Source organism: Podarcis vaucheri (assembly GCF_965113315.1).
Source record: "Podarcis vaucheri genome assembly, chromosome: 13".
Classification (NCBI taxonomy): domain Eukaryota; kingdom Metazoa; phylum Chordata; class Lepidosauria; order Squamata; family Lacertidae; genus Podarcis; species Podarcis vaucheri.
Window position 1 is genome coordinate 35,014,708 of NC_138751.1, and position 19,793 is coordinate 35,034,500.

A 19,793-nucleotide genomic window follows, 5' to 3' on the forward strand; every position below is an offset into this window, starting at 1 on the left:
TTCCAAATTCCCCCTCGCCCCCCCCAGCTGTTTAGTTGCTGTTTTTTGTTTTTTTTTAAAGGCCCCTTCAAAACTAACATTAACAAATAACTTCAGGGTTAGTTCTGTAGACAAAGGTTGCTGTGCAGGCTTCAAAGGGATAGAAGGTACAAAATGTGTTAAAAACCCAACTTAAATCGGTGCAGGAGTTCTGAGCTTCACAAAATGCATCCCTTGTGATTGGCTGTGGTGATCTTTGTTTTCGTGTGTGAGTGAGGTGGGTGGGTGTTTTGGATCAGGTTAGCCATATTGATTTGTATGCTGTTGGTGGATTATTGTCATTGTCCTGTTGGGCTGTGTGTGTGATAAAGGGGAGCCATACCGGGGTGAAGGCATCTTCTTCCGTTTGTCCCCGTGTCAGTTTCAGTTTATTAGTTAATTTTTCTAGTAGGGCTGTTTCCCATACTATTTGATACCATTGGTCCATGCTTACTCCTGACAGGTCTCTCCAGTGTCTGGTTATGGTGTTTCTGGCTGCTGAGAGCAGGTGGGTTATGAGTTCTTTGTGGTGTAAATGGGCATTGTTGTCTTGGAAGATGTTTAGTAGGGCCAATTCTGGGGTGGTGTCTATTACTTGCTTAGTTATTTTACAAATTTCTTGTATGGCTGTTGTCCAGAACAGTTGGATTTTGGGACACTCCCACCACATGTGGAAGTATGTGCCTGTGGAGGTGCACCCTCTCCAGCATTATGGTGAGGTTCCTGGGTGTATTAGCGCTAGTTTCCTTGGTGTTAGGTACCACCTGTAGGTGAGTTTCAGTGTGAGTTCTTTTCTTTTCGTTGATATGGATTTAAAGGGGGGTTTAGACCACATTCTGGTCCATTGAGTGGGGTTTATCTCATAGCCTATGTCATTCTCCCATTGATTTTTGATTGCGTCTAGGGGATTTGCGAGATTTTGGAGTAGTATTTTGTATATTGCGGATACCATCCCTTTACCGTTTCTAGGCCAATCCCAACCTCTCTCACCACCAAAGGAACACAAGTGAACAACAAAAGCACGCTGACACCAAACTCTACATACATTAAACATAATAGAAACACCGCCACCCAATCCCACCCTTATCCATCTTCCCTCTCTCCACCCCCCTTTCTTTTTTCTCTCCTTTTTTATTTTTATTTTTATTTTCTTCTCCCCCTAATGCCTCAACAAATGAAACGGATTTGTAAAAATGTTACATGGGGAAAAAATATATATGAGGCACTACACTTCTGTAAAACAAGAAAATCCTTAATAAAATATATAAAAAAAAAATGCATCCCTTAGTGCCCCCTGGGCCCATGCATTTCCTCATAGTGATGCTTATTTCACAGGACAAAGGAACAAACAGTGGGATCTGCAAAGCAGCTCCATCATTCCAGCTGGAGGAATGCTGCAAAGAACTCTTCTGCTTGCAGGTACCGGCGTTTCCCACACTTTTGATTTCATCAAATCAGCTGCGTGAGATGCTTCCTTATGAATGCACACCCCTCAATGATTTATGGCTGTTATTTACGACATTGCTGCATTCCTTTCGATACCACAAGGCTTGGGTATTAATTCTTGGAAAATACAGAGGAAGCACCTGATGAATTATGTGGTTTGAACCAAAAGCCGTCAATATTTCTTACAAGCGTGCTTTGTCACGTCAACAGGAGCCTCCCTTGCTTACCAAGTTGCTGTGTGATGGGTCCGAGTAGGCAGACGTCGCAAAGCGCGCAAGGCCCTCTTTATAAAGAAAAACCCGTAGCGGTTCACAAGATGTTACTAGCACATAAATCCGAAGGTCAAATTTGAAGCCATCAATGATGAAAGGCTGTGGCAGAGTGGGGGCAGGGAGAGAGAGAAAAAAAATTCTTAAATCAGATATCTAAAGGGGCAGGAGTAGTTTGATAAATCTGGAGAATGCAACATTGCCTAGAAAACCACATAAAAGCCACTATTATACTAGTGTATTGGGCTGTGGGAGGGTAGGTTCACTGGCTTCCTAAAGCCTTCTGAGTACTAATTCACATGTTGCATTTAACCCGTGGAGGCCAAAATGGCTTGAGTTTCTCTTTTTCACAGAGATTCCATAGAAAAAAGGAATCATGTCCTGGCTGAATGAAAAAGGAGGCAGTGATTGCGATCTTGCTATATATGCACCCACAACATCATTGGGCAGGTGTAGATGCACCCACCATTGCTGGGACCACTTACATCCATTTTCAATTGGACACACTTCTGGGTAATGGAGAACCAATCTACAATAAGCACTTTTCAGGGGCGAAAATATACAATAGATCTGGATAGCGTGGGGACTATATAGAAAAATCAAGTACTCCATGGATTCTAGAATAAAAAGTCATCCCATCACAGTCTCTTTGCCTTATCCCACTTTCACCAAGACTCCTGCTTTTGAGTGTGTTGCCTATGTATTCCCCTTCCTTTAGCTCCCTTCTTTTTTGAGCACTCCCATTCCCAAATCTCTCCCCAGTCTCAGTCCCCCTCTTAGTGTCTTTCACCCTGATAGCATGCAGCTGCTCTCTCTTGGTGCTGGATGTTAGGACCCTTTCAAAACAACTCCTTCTCTCAGAGTTGGTTCACTGATCAACATTATTTTCGATGGATTGGCACTTCCCTGAAATAGAACACTATGAACATCTTCAGTATTGCAGCAACCAATGACTAGAGCAGGGATGAGGAGCCTGTTTCCTTCCGATGTTGCTGGACTCCCATCACTCCCATCAGCCAGCATGCTGAATGGTCAAGGATGATGGGAGTTGTGCCTGAGCTAAAGGGACACACAGGCAACACAGGCAGCCCATTTCAAAGACTAATAAAAGGGGTTACCTTTGAGATATAGAGCTGGCAGATCATATCCTCTCCAGGTTTGATATCTTTCACAGATCTTGTGATAAAAATGCCTCTGCCTTGACAACCAGAGTCTGGCTTACAGATGTAGGTTTTGTGTTTTTTTGACCTGCCAAATGCTTGCAGTTCTCCATAGCTGAGAGCGGTGAGGAGGAAAGCAAAATATACATTCTCATTTGATGTAGTACCAGACAGTGGCATAATAATAGTTCAAGCTAAAGTAGCAATAGTAATGGGAAATAGGCCTGATACCATCACAAACCACCCCAGATCTAAGGTTGTTTGTTTTCTCTCTCAAGACATTCAGAAGAAACTTTTGCTACCACTTCCCTTCAGGCCCCTCATCCTTCCCTTCCTCACCAACCCCAGTGATGACCAGATAGTTAAAGGGAAAACAAGATGGTGTCAATAGCTCTGGCAATATCTTGCAGCAACCACATTTAATGAGTGAGCTATGGGAAAGTTCACACTTCTCACATACACTGTCAGTTCAGAGATACTCATGCAGGCTAAAGCTAAAGGGCATCCTTCCAGCAGGTCAAACCAAGGATCTGTTAAATAATCATTCACCTGCTCATCTATGGCAAGAGATACTCTTCTAGCGAAAAAGAAACCTTTGACAAAATTTGGACCTCTTTTACTTTTGCAATATAGATATTGGTGTGGGGAGGAAGAACAGAGTCGTGAACAAATTGCTGTGGACTAGGCACTTGTTTTATTGTTTTTGCAAGGCTGCATTAAAGGATTGGGGTGGACTTTGGTAATATGGCCCCCTGAGCAAGGATGAAGTTTACTCCCCCCCATATTAATTTCACAATGATTCATTTTGGTACTATTGCTTTTTATGGATCTTCTCAGTAGGTACCTCTATGAATATAGGCAGTAGTGGTAGGGATCACAGAGTTGAGAAGGACCCTGAGGATCATCTGGTCCAACTCTCTGCAATGTGGGAATATCCAGCTGTCCCTTTCGGGGATCGAACCTGCAACCTTGTTATTATCAGCACCATGCTTTAGTAGTAGTAGTAATTGTTGTTGTTGTTATAATAATAACCCTGCTAAATATGGCACTGAAAGGATGCTGCATTTTTCAGAACTGAGTCTGGCAACTAGGCTTTCTCTCCATATCCTGAGTTGAGGACTGAAAACCATGTTGGTAACATTGGGCAGCAGTTAAAATAAGGGGTCTAAGTCCCATCTCTTGGTATCCCACTTTTTGAAGGGCATTTGTCCTCTCCTGCTGCCTCATTCTTTCATTACAACCCTTTAATTGTATTGGTTCCCAGGCCTAAGTCCACATAGATAATGATGCCTGCATCTGAAAATGGATAATGTAGATATGAAAAAAGATGCAGAGAAGACCAATCAAAATGGCTAGGGAGCTGCGGCATCTCTCCTTATAAGCAGTGCTATTTTCTAGGAAAAGCGGTGCTGGAGTTCATTATGAACGCCTCCCTCGCTCTCTTATAATGCCAATGGTGCCCACCTGAGAAGTGCCAGAACTAAGTTCCGGCAAGTTCCAGCTGAAAAAAGCCCTGCCTGTAGGAAAAGGTTACAACCCTACAAGAGTGTCTGTATGAAGGTTTGAGGAACGCTCAGATGCATTCATTTGGTTCATTCCACCTCTACAAGTTACAGAGAAGATGTGCCATTTTTCTCACCAGTTGATCTGGTGGGCAGGGAGATAGTGGCCCACGGACAAGACACACAGCCCACTGTGAGAAGAGCTTTTTCACAGGACAGAATCATTTATGATAAGCTACATAGGGCTTATCCGCACTTCCTCTTGTTCCACTGCTTCCCCGCCACCCAGGGGAATCTGCTCTTTGGTGCTCAGTCAGAGCAAATGGCAATTTAGGTTTTCTTCAGATTTCCATTTCTTCCGATCAATAGCTAAAGAGCGGGTTTTCCCTTGGAATGGAGTGAGGTAAGGGGAAAACCACTTTCTAGGCATGGCGCAAGCAGAAATGTGTCCTTAGTGGGGTGGTGGCATTTTACCAGACAAGACCTGATAAAACGGTTTTTAAAAACCATTTGTACAAAAGTTTTTTTTCCCCCTTCCGACTTTGCTTCTCCACTCTGTGTCCACCCGGATTCCTCAATCTCTGTGATGATGAGGGGAAGCGAGCCAAGATGGAAAATGATTTAGGAAAGACTCACTCAGCAGGAAGACACCAGGTCCTGGGAAAGAAGTTAAATTCCTTCGGAAAAAGCTTTAGCATCCTGCCCATGTTCCTGGCCAGAAGATCCTTCCTACAGATTTCCAACATCCCAGGGAAATGGTTTATTTTCTAGAAAAGGAGTCCAAGACAAAAGCCTGATTGTTGTCGAGGCCTTCGGATCTTTCTCATGAATGAAAAAATGAAGGTGGACGTTTTAGCTCCACCACTTCAGAAGGAACACCAAGTACCTGGTAAGTTTTCATTTCTAGCACCCGTTCCAGTGAGACAGAAAAATCTGTCCAATACAGAGTCCAATCATCAACTTCAGTTGCCTCCCGGAGGCCACACATCATAGCAGCCCGTCGCACTGCATCATAGAAGAGAGAATGATGTCATCAGCATTTAATAGATACATCTGCAAGAGGAAACATCGGGTGGGGAGGCTTGTTCAACTCAGAGGGTCACATCAAATACACATCTAAATCTAAAATGCTGCCGCTAAGTTGTACATATTTTAATTGCATGGAATGAATGTAAGAGACGATAATTTGCTTGAGCCTGGAAGATGCCAAGATACAGTTGGTAGATATGTAATATTTATTCTGTATCATAACATTTCCCCCTGCAAATTCCTACCCTAGCCTTTATTTATTTAGATAATACACTTCATAAGGGACACGGGTGGCGTGTGGTTAAACCACAGAGCCTAGGACTTGCCGATCAGAAGGTCGGCGGTTCGAATCCCCACGACGGGGTGAGCTCCTGTTGCTCGGTTCCTGCTCCTGCCAACCTAGCAGTTCAAAAGCATGTCAAAGTGTAAGTAGATAAATAAGTACCGCTCCAGCGGGAAGGTAAACGGTGTTTCCGTGCACGGCTCTGGTTCGCCAGAAGCGGCTTAGTCATGCTGGCCACATGACCCGGAAGCTGTACGCTGGCTCCCTCGGCCAATAAAGCGAGATGAGGGCCACAACCCCAGAGTCAGCCACGACTGGACCTAATGGTCAGGGGGTCCCTTTACCTTTACCTTATTCCACTTCATATGCCAAAGAAAAGCTCTTTTGACAAACATTAGGCTGCCCTAAGTAATGATAATTCAAAAAATGCAAAGTATGTGACTGTGTTTTAACTTATATGTTTGTTACCAAAGTATATTTTCAACTACAGTTGTGACCCTCTCTCTCTCTCTCTCTCTCTCTATATATATATATATATATATATATATATATATATTGGTAAAAAGATCTGGTCTTAACAAAATTCCAATTTAAGTATAGCACCATAGCTGGAGACTAAAAACGATGCAGTGACCTAGTGCAAATGGTGCTTTTCTCGCTATTAAGAACGGTGACTGAGAAATAAAGCCATTCTATTATTTCACAACTGGGGACAAAGAAGGGCACTTACCACTCTCATACTTGCAGTTGGTCAGATTTATCACTGGTCATCTGGAAAACAGAAGAAGAAGAAGAAAGACAGAGGCAGACAGGCAAAACCAATTCATGGTCTTATTGCAAAGCACCTGAGTACCTTCTGGGACCTCTTTTAAGATTTAAGCCTTTGTCTCCAGGTGTAGATGGTTCAAGTACCACATTGCCTATGAACTCACGGAACGCCCTAGGGGGCGCCATAACGATGATGTGAACTGGAAGGTGAGAGGCGGTGAGGGGGGGCATTGAAGTTTGGCATTGCACAGGGTGCTGCTGAAATTTGAGACCCCGAGGTCTGCCACTGGGGTTGTGGGTGTGTTGCTGCGAGTCTAATGAGTTTAATAAATAAAAAATATACAAAATAATTGGCTTCTAAGCAGTCTGAGTAAGTCACCAAATGTCATGTCAGCAAGAAATATAATGCCAGGTCAGGACAATTGCTGCTATACAGAAATCTTCACCTTCTCCTGCATATGACCCCAGGAATGGCTGCACAAAGCTGTGACCCTTTCCTTCAGAAGCCTGTCAGTATATCCATAACAATATGATATTGACAATTTTTTTTTAAGTCTTGCAAATAAGCTGCAAAGCTTTATTATTATTATTAGTCTGCTGAGTTCCATCTCTCCTGTAGCAACCCACTACATTTCAATACTGGGCACAGAGGAAAATGGAGTGCTCCATCATTCCCCCACAAGCCCCCTTTCTCATCTGCATGCAATTCCTTATATCTTGTGGCTATCAGGAAAACACTTAATTACAGGGCTGTTTTAGAATTAAAACCAGCAACGAGCTAAATCTTTTCAGACAGTGACAGATGCTGGTGGAAGTTTAGTAAAGTGTACAAGCTTCCTGCTCTCAGATGGGGTGCAGAGCGTTCCCCCTGGGCCCTGCATGATTGCACCAGGGTATAGCACCATAGCTGGAGACTAAAAACGATGCAGTGATCAAGATTTACTTCAAAGTTGCTTGCTCACCGATCTTTGCAGTCTCAGAGTAAGTGAGTACATGACTCCCGGGGCCTTGGGTTGAGGTATCAGATGAACCACAAACAGTACGGTTCGTTTGGCAGAGAAGCTGCCTTGCTCTAAGGCCAATCGGGCATGCAGCTAGATTGCCAACAGCCAAACCTCAGACAGATTGGAAATTGCTATAGAGAGCAGAAGGTTTTTTGTTTTGTATGGGGGGGGAAAAACAGTGAGGAAAGCCAGTTGAATTTGAATGATACACCTGCATTCAGCTCATCACTCAGAACTGAAACTCACAGGAAGGCCCCAGACAAGTCCCTGTTATTCAGCCTATTCTACCTCAGAGGATAAACTCGTAAATGGAAAACTAAGTTAAGGATATATCAATATGCATGCTGAGCATTCAGAATGGACTGGCATGATTGATTAGGAGGCAGTGGCGGACCTACATTTTGGGGGCTTGAACTGTTATGGGGCCCCCTTTGCAACCAGCAACAAGGTCTGGGTAACCACTGTTATCTTCTTCAATGGGGTTGTTTACAGCAACCTTTACCACACCTGTGTGATTGACTTATACACACACACACACACACACACACACACAATTAATCAATTTGAGTATGTGACTCATTTGGGTCTACTAGACCCAATTCTTTTAAGCAATGTGGACTAAAGTAAGTTCTGGGGCCCCTCCAGCTTTAGGGACCCTGAAACTTAAATTTCAATAGTTTCATAGAAGATTCACCCCTGGTGTGAGGTATATTAATATATGCTCTTTCATTTACTAATTTCCTCTTAGCACACCTGGTTTTCTCCCACTACATTGATATTACACCCCTCCCCTTTCTCATTATTACCACAAAAGTTTGCAATGCCTCCTTGGTTAGTGCCTCGTATATTTTTATTACATTTCCTTGTCCCCATCCAGATGCCCCAAGTGCTTTCAATACTTACCATATTTTTTGCTCTATAAGACTCACTTTTTCCCTCCTAAAAAGTAAGGGGAAATGTGTGTGCGTCTTATGGAGCGAATGCAGGCTGCACAGCTATCCCAGAAGCCAGAACAGAAGAGGGATTGCTGCTTTCCCTGTGCAGCGATCCCTCTTGCTGTTCTGGCTTCTGAGATTCAGAATTTTTTTCTTCTTGTTTTCCCCCTCCAAAAACTAAGTGCGTCTTGTGGTCTGGTGCGTCTTATAGAGCGAAAAATAGGGTATTTCTAACCTCCTTTTCTTCTTTCTCTTCTTCACAGCGGTGTTGGACCCGGAGCACAAAATTTTTCTGCTCTCTTCTTCACACACCGCTGTTTCCTGATCCGTGGCGTCCAATGCACTTTCCTCTCTTTCCAGGCCACTTGAAAGGAACTCTAAGTCGGACACATCCTTCTCACCCAGCTCTTCCAGCTCTTGCCTCTCTGTGTGAAATGAACCATACCTTCGTTCTGAATCCGATACCCTCATCCTGTTAGTAAAAAGAAAAAAAGGCAAAGAAGTAAATTGGATCCACATTCCTATCCACTTTGTCTGCAGGTCCAAGGAGTTCCTTGTTAAGCAAATAAAAAGACATATTAATATGTCTTTGTTTATCTCTCCTTAATTGCCTGGACCTATATGAATTTCTCTGTATTTTGATAAGATCGCCTCCATCAGAAGGCAAGTGCAGTCACGCAACATCTCTCTTCCCATTAATAATGATATCCATGTGAATGGACAAAGAAATGTACTATGACTCTCAGTCCTTTTACTGTCATGTTCAGCATAAATGGAATTCACCCTACACAGGCATTAGAGCTATAAGTATCCTCCTTATGACAGCCAGTGTTTTTTAAATAGCTTACCCCTGCTCATCTCTATGGGTTCAGTCCTCCTTAGAGTCTAGAGTGCAATGTTATAGGCCAAAAAAACATGCACTTCACTTGAATGCCACCTCAGTACTGACATCTGATAAGTTGAATGAGAGAACCCTGGGTCTATCGAATCTACAGGATGAAACTTGAATCTAACAGTTCAAGTTCTCCTGCAAGCAAGCGGTTCAAAGGGAAGTTAAGATACAGTAAATGTTTTATCTGGGATCTGTGCATTTCATGGGTGGGGTTGATATTAATCGTACCCCATCAAACATGCTTTCCTCCTAGGAAACCAGACCCTGTATGACAGAAAAGTTAGTCTAACTTGATCATCTACATGAACTTTGTAGCAGGACCCTCAAAATACCTGGATAAACAAGAGTGACACACTGACATGTAGCTATTCACACCGCTATTCCCTGGATAGAGAGACCTTGTGGAGAAAAAAATGGAGTTCTACTTTAGGTCAACCAACTCCTAACAAATTTTTAAAATCCCCACTCTTCAAAAACATTCCTAAAATAGTTGGATGATCAGAAGTTTAAAGATAGGGAAGAACAGAACACTGATTTGGAGGCATATTACTGAATTTGTAAAACAAGGCGTTTCAGAGTTCTTGTGTAAATGAGATCCTCTGTGTTGTAAGGCTTGGTCTGGCAAATAAAACCCAACTGTTTTGCCTAAAGCAGAGGTCATGCTAACATGTGATGGTGTGAAGAATTTGACAGAGCATATTAAAGACATATTAATTTTAATAAGCAGAAGCAGAAAGCCCTGAAACAAATCAAAGTGAAGTGTAAATGTTAAGTTGTGGGTGAACATGTCAGACGACATAGCGATTCTTCAAACAGCTCTTGTTTATTCACAGCCAAAACAGAACTGAACTGAAGGGTTCAGCCAGCCTGCTTATATAGCAGAATCCACTAGAATGCAACAGTAACCATTTTCCGTAACTATCCAATCATTGAACATCACTTTCAATCCCTTATTTGCATATGTGGACCTGAGTGAAAACTATCTACAGTATCCCCCTGCTGGCCCAGGATGAGAACTTCAGTACATAACACTAAATATTTTAGCTTCTCCCCCCCCCCCTTCAGCAGAAGGGAACAAAACTCAGGCCTCCTTCTCCTGCCCCACACAGAAAAAGACAAGTCCTGCACAGGACAAAGCAAGGTTGGAGCTCTTGCAGTTTCTTCCAAAGAAGCATAGGACAGGGAGCTCACTTCTGGACAACCTGTTTATTTAGCATTCATCCTGCGTCAAGATTAGGCTGCTGGCCATTTAATAAGCATTCCTTCTCATTTATTTGTGGGGAGGTCAGATGGTGCTGCATAAAAGCAAGGATTTTCCTACACTTTCCAGTGCACCTTCCTGCCATTTTCCTTATCACAAAAGTCCAATCTTTGGGGGAAAGCGGGTTTGTTGCACAACATCTCACAAGTAGCTATAACTGTGCAATCTGAATCTGCTGAGGCGTGACTGAACCCGACCCGACAACAGTGACAGTCTGGAAGTGCCTGGAGTGAGAAAGCTAGATTTCTGCCCAAGTCCCCCAAAGGACTGTGCATCCTGGTTCTGATTCATTCATTCATTTAGAACAGAGGCTTTCAACCTTTTTGAGTCCACGGCTCCCTTGGCCAACAACGTTCTTTCAATGGCAACCCTCTGGGGCTCAGGAGCCCAGTTATGTCATCCCTCGCCTGCAAAGCTGGCAGCCTCTCACCCTTTTTGGAACACTTTCCCTTGTGGAGGGTTCCCTTAGCCTCCTCTCCCCTCTCCTTGGAAGTCCTCTGGGCAGCCGCTGCTGCCACCCCTGGTCTCTGAGCTGCCCCCCACCGCCCCAAAGAGAGGTGCCTCCTCACACTGCCCCACAGGGGCCTGGGACTTGTCTGTCCATTCCCAAGAGCAAGGGCTGGTGGACTGGCTGGCTGGGCTCCCTCGCCCACTTGCTTACTTACTGGCAAACCAGCACCCCTTGGCCAGCCCCAGAGGCACCATTCACCTGCAGAGCTTGCAGCCAGGGCTGCTGCAACAAACAGTCACACAAACCTTTGGGAGGCAGAGACATGAGAAGGTATCAGAGGAGGGAAGGAAAGAGGCCAGTGTTGCCCACGGCACCCCGGACCACCATTCAAGGCACCCCAGGATGCCACGGCCTACTGGTTCAAAACCACTGATTAACAAGATTACTATAACACCCCTCATTAAAAATTTCAGTGCAATCCACAACAATATAAATACATTCTTAATAAAATGTACATCAACACCTGCAGTAAGCCAAACAATTACTACAAGCTTGGTATCAAAAACCAGCAAATTGGTTTGCCCCAAGTCCTGTTCATTCATGGTCAGAGGTTTGTGCTCACAAACACTGTCTGTAAAGCTCTAAATTGCAATTAGAACATGTTAAAAGCTCACTGACATTTATTGAGCAGATTGTTCCTTATCTTTGTGTGATGGTTTAGTAGTACAGTAGTATATCATCCTGAACAAGGAGATTTTGAAATATACAATGCAATACAAAGGTTAAAAAGTATAGATATTGGCCTGAGTTGCAATAATCTATGCCAGAATTAGTAATTGTTAATTTCTCTAGGGAATTTTTTATAGTAAGTATATTAAATAGTAATGAAGTTGCAAAGAGTTGAAAAGGCATAGTTCCTTCATTCTTAAAAGTTGTCGCAACTGCTCTCAAACTTGACAAAGCTTTGAATACCAAACAAACACTCTGAATAAATGCAATTGACATTTTATTTCATGCAACTATAGCACTGCAGAGCAAAAACAATAATAAACAGAACCAAGCACCATTGCTTTCAACAGGACTTCTGACATGTATGTATAAGACCGCACTGTTAGGCTGCAATCCTGAACATATTTGGAAGTAACTGCTACTTAAATAAACAGGAATTATATCTGATTAAACGCAGATGGAATTGGAGGACATTGGGGGGGGGAATGCTAACATCTGGCAAAGGAGTCTATTTTTAAAGTAGTCACCTGAAGTGGTACTGTATATAACTTTGGACTCCCAATATGTTGAAAAACCATCAGGAAAAAAACACACAGCATGTTAGATAAATGAGCAAATAGATGTTAATCTAAACATAATGCTGTTTACAACTGTGAGGCTCTCTCATATGCATAACCCCGCATTTGCTAAAACGAACCTGATCCTCTGACTCCATTCCTCATCATGGACTTTAGGGTCTTCCCAGATCTGTTCATAAGGCAAAGAATATCTTGTTGCAGTTGCCATCTTGAGGTCTCTAAGCAAGATATATATAAAAAAAACACAAGTACAAGTCTCAGCCAATGAGATAACAAACAGCTTTGAATACAAGACTGGAGTAGTGACAGACTCTGGCACAAATCAGGAGTCATTACAAAATAATAATCAGTGGATACACTATGAAGGAAAGCCAGCAGAATCTGTCCCACTGTCACCAGGGAAATGTTTGTTTGTTTCATTAATGGTTGTCTGGACTTGTCTTTCCATTATTGAGCATTGTTGATACTAGACTGCCAACGGCGTATCACGTGTTCACAATTTTCAAATGATAAAAGTTTGTTTTTTAAAAAAAGACTGAAAGTGTATTTTACCAATATTACTTTTGGAAACTCAGTAAAACATGCTTTTAAAAAACATTTTAACTGCTTGGATGAAGAAAGGTTTTCCTGGTGTGTGATGTACAAATCCTGCAGCTTTATATTAGAATAAACGAGCTGAACTGTTAAATAGATAACAAAGTATTACTTCACCACTAATAGCTAAGCAAGCAAATGGGTAAAAAACTACACACATCATACAAATCCAATAGTATTACTGCATGACAATGTAAAAATCGAATACAAATTGAGTGTACTATGCAGCCCATAATTTCCTGAGCTCTGCGCACACACACGCACACACACACACACACACACACACACACACACAATTTGACTAAGCAGGTCATTTGTTTATATTCGGTTTCCCATGTTCTTAGCTTCGCGCTTTAGCACAGAACCATATGTGATGCATACCCTCTAACATTTCTCCTATGAAAATAGGGACGTCCCGTTCCATAATGATAATTTTACTGTTTATGCCCCACACGTCTTTATTTTGGAGGGTATGAAGTTATTCAATTCTGAGGCCGTCTGAAGGCAATCCTGTATAGAAGTGGTTTTCAACCAGTGTGCCTCTTTCCTTCCCTCCCTCCTCTGATGCACTCTCGTGCCCCTGCCTCCCAAAGGCTTGTGTGACTGTTTGTTGCAGCAGCCCTGGTTACCAGCTCTGCAGGCGAATGGTGCCTCTGTGGCTGGCCAGGGGGTGCTGGTTTGCCAGTAAGCAAGCAAGCAGGTGAGGGAGCCCAGCCAGCCAGTCCACCAGCCCTTGCTGTTGGGAATGGACAGACAGGTCCCAGGCCCCTGTGGGGCAGTGTGAGGAGACACCTCTCTTTGGAGCAGTGGGGGGCAGCTCAGAGACCAGGGGTGGCAGCAGCAGCTGCCCAGAGGACTTCCAAGGAGAGGGGAGAGGAGGCTGAGGGAACCCTCCACAAGGGAAAGTGTTCAAAAAAGGGTGAGAGGCTGCCAGCTTTGCAGGCGAGGGGTGACATAACTGGGCTCCTGAGCCCCGCCGGGGTGCCATAGAAAGAATGTAGTTGGTCAAGGAAGCCATGGACTAAAAAAGGGTTGAAAACCTCCACTGTATAGGAGTTTGTTTTTTAAAAAAAAAATGTTTAATGTTTTTATATATGTTGGAAGCTGCCCAGAGTGGCTGGGGCAACCCCCTTGCTTCTTGTGCTCCATTCTATATTATTTATTTATTTATACTTTTCAAGTTGATACATTTCACTAATTTGACATCAATTTACAATCGTTTTGACATTTCAAAGCTTGACTTCCTTCCCCCTCTTCCTGTGGTTCCTTAAATTTATTTTTAATACTATATCTTCTGCATATCCAAATTAACTTAGTTTACTCATTTATTCATCTTCTTTAAAATATAAACTCTTATGAAACTGCAGGTTATTACAACAATCCTGCCAGTGTTCTTATCTGTTTACAATTTATCTGTAAATATTCAATAAACCATTTTCATTCTAAATCATAGTTTCAGTGCCCAGTTTGCGCCCAAACCAGTCGAGCTGCCCTAAATCCACCTCTGCTAAGTTATATTGTGTCACACAGAGATGGGAGGGGAAATACCGTACCAATATTAGCTGTGATTTCTGTAGTGCTTTTTAAACGTTGGGAGGCTTGGGAAATATATAATGGGATCTGTAAGGGCTTGCTGTTATGACTTCCTCTGGTGAAAGTGGGGCTGGAGACAAGAGTTAGGGGACATAAATTAGCAGGCGCTATCAGATCTGAGTTACTAAGGGCTGGGTAAGGCAATAACTGGGAAACTGTCATGGCTCCACTCTGGTTAAAAGAAGGAAATATATGAAGGGGAGCAATAAAAACATAGTGAGTATATATTAAGAGGAATGCAATTGCTTTGGGAAAGGCTGTCAACTTGCTAAGTGTAAGGCAGGGCCAGATTTAGGTTTGACGAGGCCCTAAAGATACTGAAGGTAATGGGGCCCTTTATATGTTAGCTGTCCTTTGTCAACAACAAATTGTTGCTGTTTTTTGTGTAGAATTGATGGACCTAATAGGTATCTAAAGCAGTGGCGTAGCATGGGGGGTGCAGGGGGGGCCCCGGCCACACCCGGCGCAACATCTGGGGGTTAGGGTTAGGGGGCACAAATCCACAGGTTAGGGGGCGCAAATCCACGGGTTGGGGGCGCAAATCCACGGGTTAGGGGGCGCAAATCCACGGGTTAGGGGGCGCAAATCCACGGGTTAGGGGGCACAAATTACTTGCCTTGCCCCGGGTGCTGACAACCCACGCTACGCCACTTATCTAAAGCCATTTGCACATAGCAATATATATACAAAGTAATTTTTGAACTTAAATACAAATAAGAAGTATATTAATAGTGAATTGGGGGGGGGGGAGAGTGGGGCCCTAAACTATAGCTTGTTTAGTACATAAATCCAATGTCTAGGGAACAAAGGCTGCATACACACCACAGATTTAAAGCAGTCACACAGATATGCGACACAGAATCCTGGGAATTATAGTCGACCCCCAAAGCGACATTTCCCACCACCCTAAACAAACTATAATTCCCTTGTTACAGATAGGTAGCCGTGTTGGTCTGCCATAGTCAAAATAAAAAAAATTCCTTCCAGTAGCACCTTAAAGACCAACTAAGTTAGTTCTTGGTATGAGCTTTCGTGTGCATGCACACTGAAGAAGTGTGCATGCACACGAAAGCTCATACCAAGAACTAACTTAGTTGGTCTTTAAGGTGCTACTGGAAGGAATTTTATTATTATAATTCCCTTGGTTATTTGAGCTGGGGGCGGGGGATATGTGCTTTTAAACGGACGGTGTGCACGCAGCAAAATATAAAGGGGGGGGAGGCTAAAAGACTTTGAGAGTCGTGACAAGGCAGCAAACTGTTGCTTGGTTTTATTTTTGCCGTTGTAATTTTGCTACCAAGAAGTGGGGGAGGCGGGAGAGCTGCTTGTGGGATTCTCTGCCCTCAGGAGCCAGAATTAACTGTATATGCCTTTCGTGCTAATGCGCCTCAACTGGTGAGAGAAAGGGCGCCATTTGCTGCTCCGCCAGAGGCAGTAAAATGTCTTTCAGTCAGCCATAGCTGAGGAGGCTTTCAGGACAGCCACACGCGCAAAGAAAGTACTGCAGCCTCCATTACAGAAGCCAAGCGCCTCGCTTTTTTGCCATGGAGAAGGCGGGGCTTGGTTTCGGTGGGGGCGTGGCCTCCACCCTATTGCTGCCTTTGCTCTTCATTCTACCGCCCCCGCCCAACCGCCCTTCGCCCTCCCTTTCCCCCCTGCTTTGCTCTCAACCAACCTGCGCTGACCCCGCCTACAGACAAACCTCGCTCTTCCTTTGCTCCGCCTCATCGTGCGTAATTGGCTGGAACTGGATCCGAAACTGGATTCCATTTGGCCAAAAAAAGAAAAAGCCCACCCCCCAAAGCGTGCTGCTTTTCCATTGGCCTAAACTACATCCTGGGGGGGGTGACAACGAATCGGAAATGGCGATGTGGGATTAAAAAAACCAGGGTGGAAACGTAGTTGTCATGGGGACGGCTTGGCGGCTGCCACCTAGGCGCCCTCCCTAGCGCAAGGGCGCCTGCGCGCGGGATTCCATCGTCCCCTCCCCCCTCCCCTCCCGGCCTGGCGTCCTCTTTAATGCAGCGATTCCCCAATCTCGCACATGCGTACTTTCTGTTCCAACGGAATACGCTCCGAGAACTTTTCCTACGGTTCATCCACGCTGCATAAACATTAGCCTCGAGGACGAACTGCCGCTGCCTCTCTCTCTCTCCTCTCCCCTTCGCTTCCCTCGCTGGTCACAGTTGGAAGGCGTAGCCAATCAGAGATCCTGAAGGACCGGCTAATTTGAATAAAGTTGAATTCTTTGCACTTCCTCCTTCTTGAATGGATCGCAGATAGAAAGGAAGAGAGAATAGGGGAGAGCTGTGTAGTTTTGCTAGAGAATTGCCTCTCTCTTTTTCCACTCCCAAACCCCACCTGCAAATGCTGAAACGAGGGTTTAGCCCCGTTGCTGATAATTTCCTGGCAGCAGTACAGTACAGTGGTACCTTGGTTCTCAAACTTAATCCGTTCCGGAAGTCTGTTCCAAAACCAAAGCGTTCCAAAACCAAGGTGCGCTTTCCCATACAAAGTAATGCAAAACGGATTAATTGGTTCCAGACTTTTAAAAACAACCCCTAAAAGCAGCAGTTTAACATGAATTTTACTATCTAACGAGACCATTGATCCATAAAGTAATGTACTGCAGTATAAAATAAATAAGACAGCATTGTTGATGATAAAAATTAAAAAAATTCTTACCTGCACTGATGACAGTCATCGTTTGGATGGGGGGCTTTTATCCAGTTCCACAGTCACACAATCAGTCAGTAGCTTGAACTGGGTTCCACACAATCACAAGAACAAATTAACCGAAAAAGCCTCAAAAACAAAAATGCAAAATAAATATTAAAAACAAAAGTGTCAAACATAATCCGTTCTGGAAGTCCGTTTGATTTCCGAAATGTTCGAAAACCAAGGTGCAGCTTCTGATTGGTGCAAGCGCCCCGTAAACAATAGCCGACAACCGCATCGGACTTTTGGCTTCTGAAAAACATTTGAAAACCAGAACACTTACTTCTGGGTTTTCAGTGTTTGAGAACAAAAGCATTTAAGAACCAAGGCGTTTGAGAACCAAGGTACCACTGTCCTGAAGAAAAGTGGTGCCTTTATTAAACACCTGGCCATTTTATCACGACATACGCTTCTTGTGGACTAATGAAATCTGGCCAGCCCAAGGGTTCCCAGGCTGGTCTAGGGACCACCAAGGAATCTGCGAATTTCATTCAGGGTGGGGTGTCTGTAAAAAAAACAACCACAGTTTAAAATCAAACAGCAACCAGCCAGCACATAACTATTCTTGCTTGAATGTTTAGATACAAAATGTCATTTCACAGCTTTGTTAAACACACACTCCATCTCTTCACTTCCTATTTGTATAGCAAATGTTGGCTGAATGTCCAGGTGCAGGACAAGCTCTTAAGCAAAAGTACAGAAGGTGAGTAGAGAACAGCCTTCACCAAAAGCCAATGTGAGAACAGAGATTATGTGTGACCCTACACACACACACACACACACACACAGACACAGACACACACACACATTCCTGCGTTGGAGTGTAATAGACGCTTTCCAAGCTGGTCATCACAATTAAATTTATGGTCTGTACTGGTGATGCTGGTTTGGACCCAGACCTAGTCATGGTTAGAGTACAGATCCATTAAGTTAGTTTAAAAATAATAATTATTTTTTATCAGACAGCATAGTCCTAACCATGTCCACTTAGAAATGAGTTTCAATAAATTCAATTGGACTTATGGACAGGTAAGTGAGGTTAGGATTGCAACCTTAGTCTGGATCCAACCTCCTCTGGTGACCGTAATTGTAATGTTTTATTTTGAAATCTTTAAGATAGTATTTTAGTTTTCTGTTATGTTGCTTTGACTGTATACTCTATATTTGACTTTCTTCAGATTGTTTTATTTATGTTTTATTTATTTAATATGCTGTAAACTGCTTTGAGATTTTTCTTAAAAATATAAAGCGGTATAGAAATTTAAAAAATAAATAAATTGTGAGCCCCTTCTCTGCCCTTTTGAGAATAAAAACTGCTTACAGCTTAATATATAAAAGCTATAACTTTTAGAGGGAAAGGCTAGGTCTAATATTTTATTTTTCATTTCATATCACAGGGTTAAACTTGAACCAGAACAAATACATAACAGCAATTGCATGGGATGCACTTTTTGCAAATTGAGACAAGAATACCACCACATTTAATCAAGAGTACTTTATATCAGTCACTCCTGTGAACTGGTTAAAGTTTTTATAGTTTTTGTGAATTTGATGCCAGACTTCTGTTGAGTGATAATCAGACAACCACCACCAGGCTGAAACCAATGGGATTAAAAAGTAAATAAATTATTGATTCTACTCTTGTATGAATGCTAGTTTCTATGATTGACAGCAGAAAAGAAATAAAGTGTAGATATGTAGGTTTTGACTTTGGTCTTTTGCTTTTGTCGCTGTATTTCATATGCCATATTACTAGGCTCTGCAGGCTCTTAAGCATTTTATTTTTAAAAAAATTATTAAAGCAGCCTGGTAAAACTGAAGTGAAACTGGTTCCACTTTCCCAAAGAGGCTCTGAGGATCTCAAAGAATGGTCTTCTTTGTGGTATGGCAAACCTCTTTCTAAACTGAGGAGAATTTTACAAGCAATTTGTGTTGTCAGGGAGTTTCTTGTTCAGGGCGGTGGCGGCTTAAACAGCAAAGGATGCCCAAGCCCATGTAAACTGTGAACACATAAAAGTAGCTCATTGGATGGTCTTGATCATTAAATTTCTGCCCCATCCTTTGGCCTTCAAAAAGACATCTTGAAAAGCAACCTTATACAGCAAGAAGTAAAAGAAAAAAGGGGGAAGCATCGCTTTTATCCATAAAGTTCTGTGGTTGCCCAAGATTTACAAGCATGCAGAGTGCGATTGTGTAAACTGTGGTGCATTCTGCCTCTATCCCCCCTTCAACCTTCCCGGTGATGTTATCCTGCCATTTCCTACTATGAAATTCCCCACCCCCTCTGAAGTATGAAAGGGGTCAGGTGACTCTAACCCGCCACACAACAGCTGCTTTCCCATTACCAACTGTTCAGATTTCCTAGCTCCTGCTCAGGGTCTCCCTCCCCTGTGTGCTACCAATCTATGTTGCTTGATACATGCTGCAGACTCGCGGTCCCCAAGGAGTGATGGAGTGATGGAAATGAGGGAGAGCATGCAAGGCAGAACTGCACAGATTTACAGTGCTCACAGGGTTTCCATTAAAACCGTGACAACTTGTAATTGATGAGAGAGCCCTCCTG

General features: G+C 43.2%; 1 protein-coding gene across 8 annotated transcripts in view; it reads right to left on the bottom strand.

Annotated features, from left to right (window-relative positions):
• The window catches only part of TTLL6 (tubulin tyrosine ligase like 6), a 39,791-nt gene extending 22,716 nt beyond the window's left edge, over window positions 1-17,075 (bottom strand). Inside the window, exons 1-8 of one of the 8 annotated variants that reach the window (XM_082194331.1) lie at window positions 16,565-17,075; window positions 12,445-12,543; window positions 8,650-8,886; window positions 6,438-6,475; window positions 5,282-5,400; window positions 5,032-5,162; window positions 2,852-3,008; window positions 1,692-1,835 (exon numbers count right to left, since the gene is read on the bottom strand). In XM_082194331.1, coding sequence (XP_082050457.1) covers window positions 1,692-1,835; window positions 2,852-3,008; window positions 5,032-5,162; window positions 5,282-5,400; window positions 6,438-6,475; window positions 8,650-8,886; window positions 12,445-12,543; window positions 16,565-16,611 — 972 coding nt within the window. In that variant the 5' untranslated portion in view covers window positions 16,612-17,075. Of the gene's footprint in view, window positions 1-1,691; window positions 1,836-2,851; window positions 3,009-5,031; window positions 5,163-5,281; window positions 5,449-6,437; window positions 8,351-8,649; window positions 8,887-12,444; window positions 12,544-14,472; window positions 14,822-15,905; window positions 16,142-16,187; window positions 16,485-16,564 lie in introns of those variants that run through there. The other 7 variants (XM_082194329.1, XM_082194330.1, XM_082194333.1 and 4 more) reach the window with 7 other exon arrangements.
• Window positions 17,076-19,793: the final 2,718 nt, after the last annotated feature.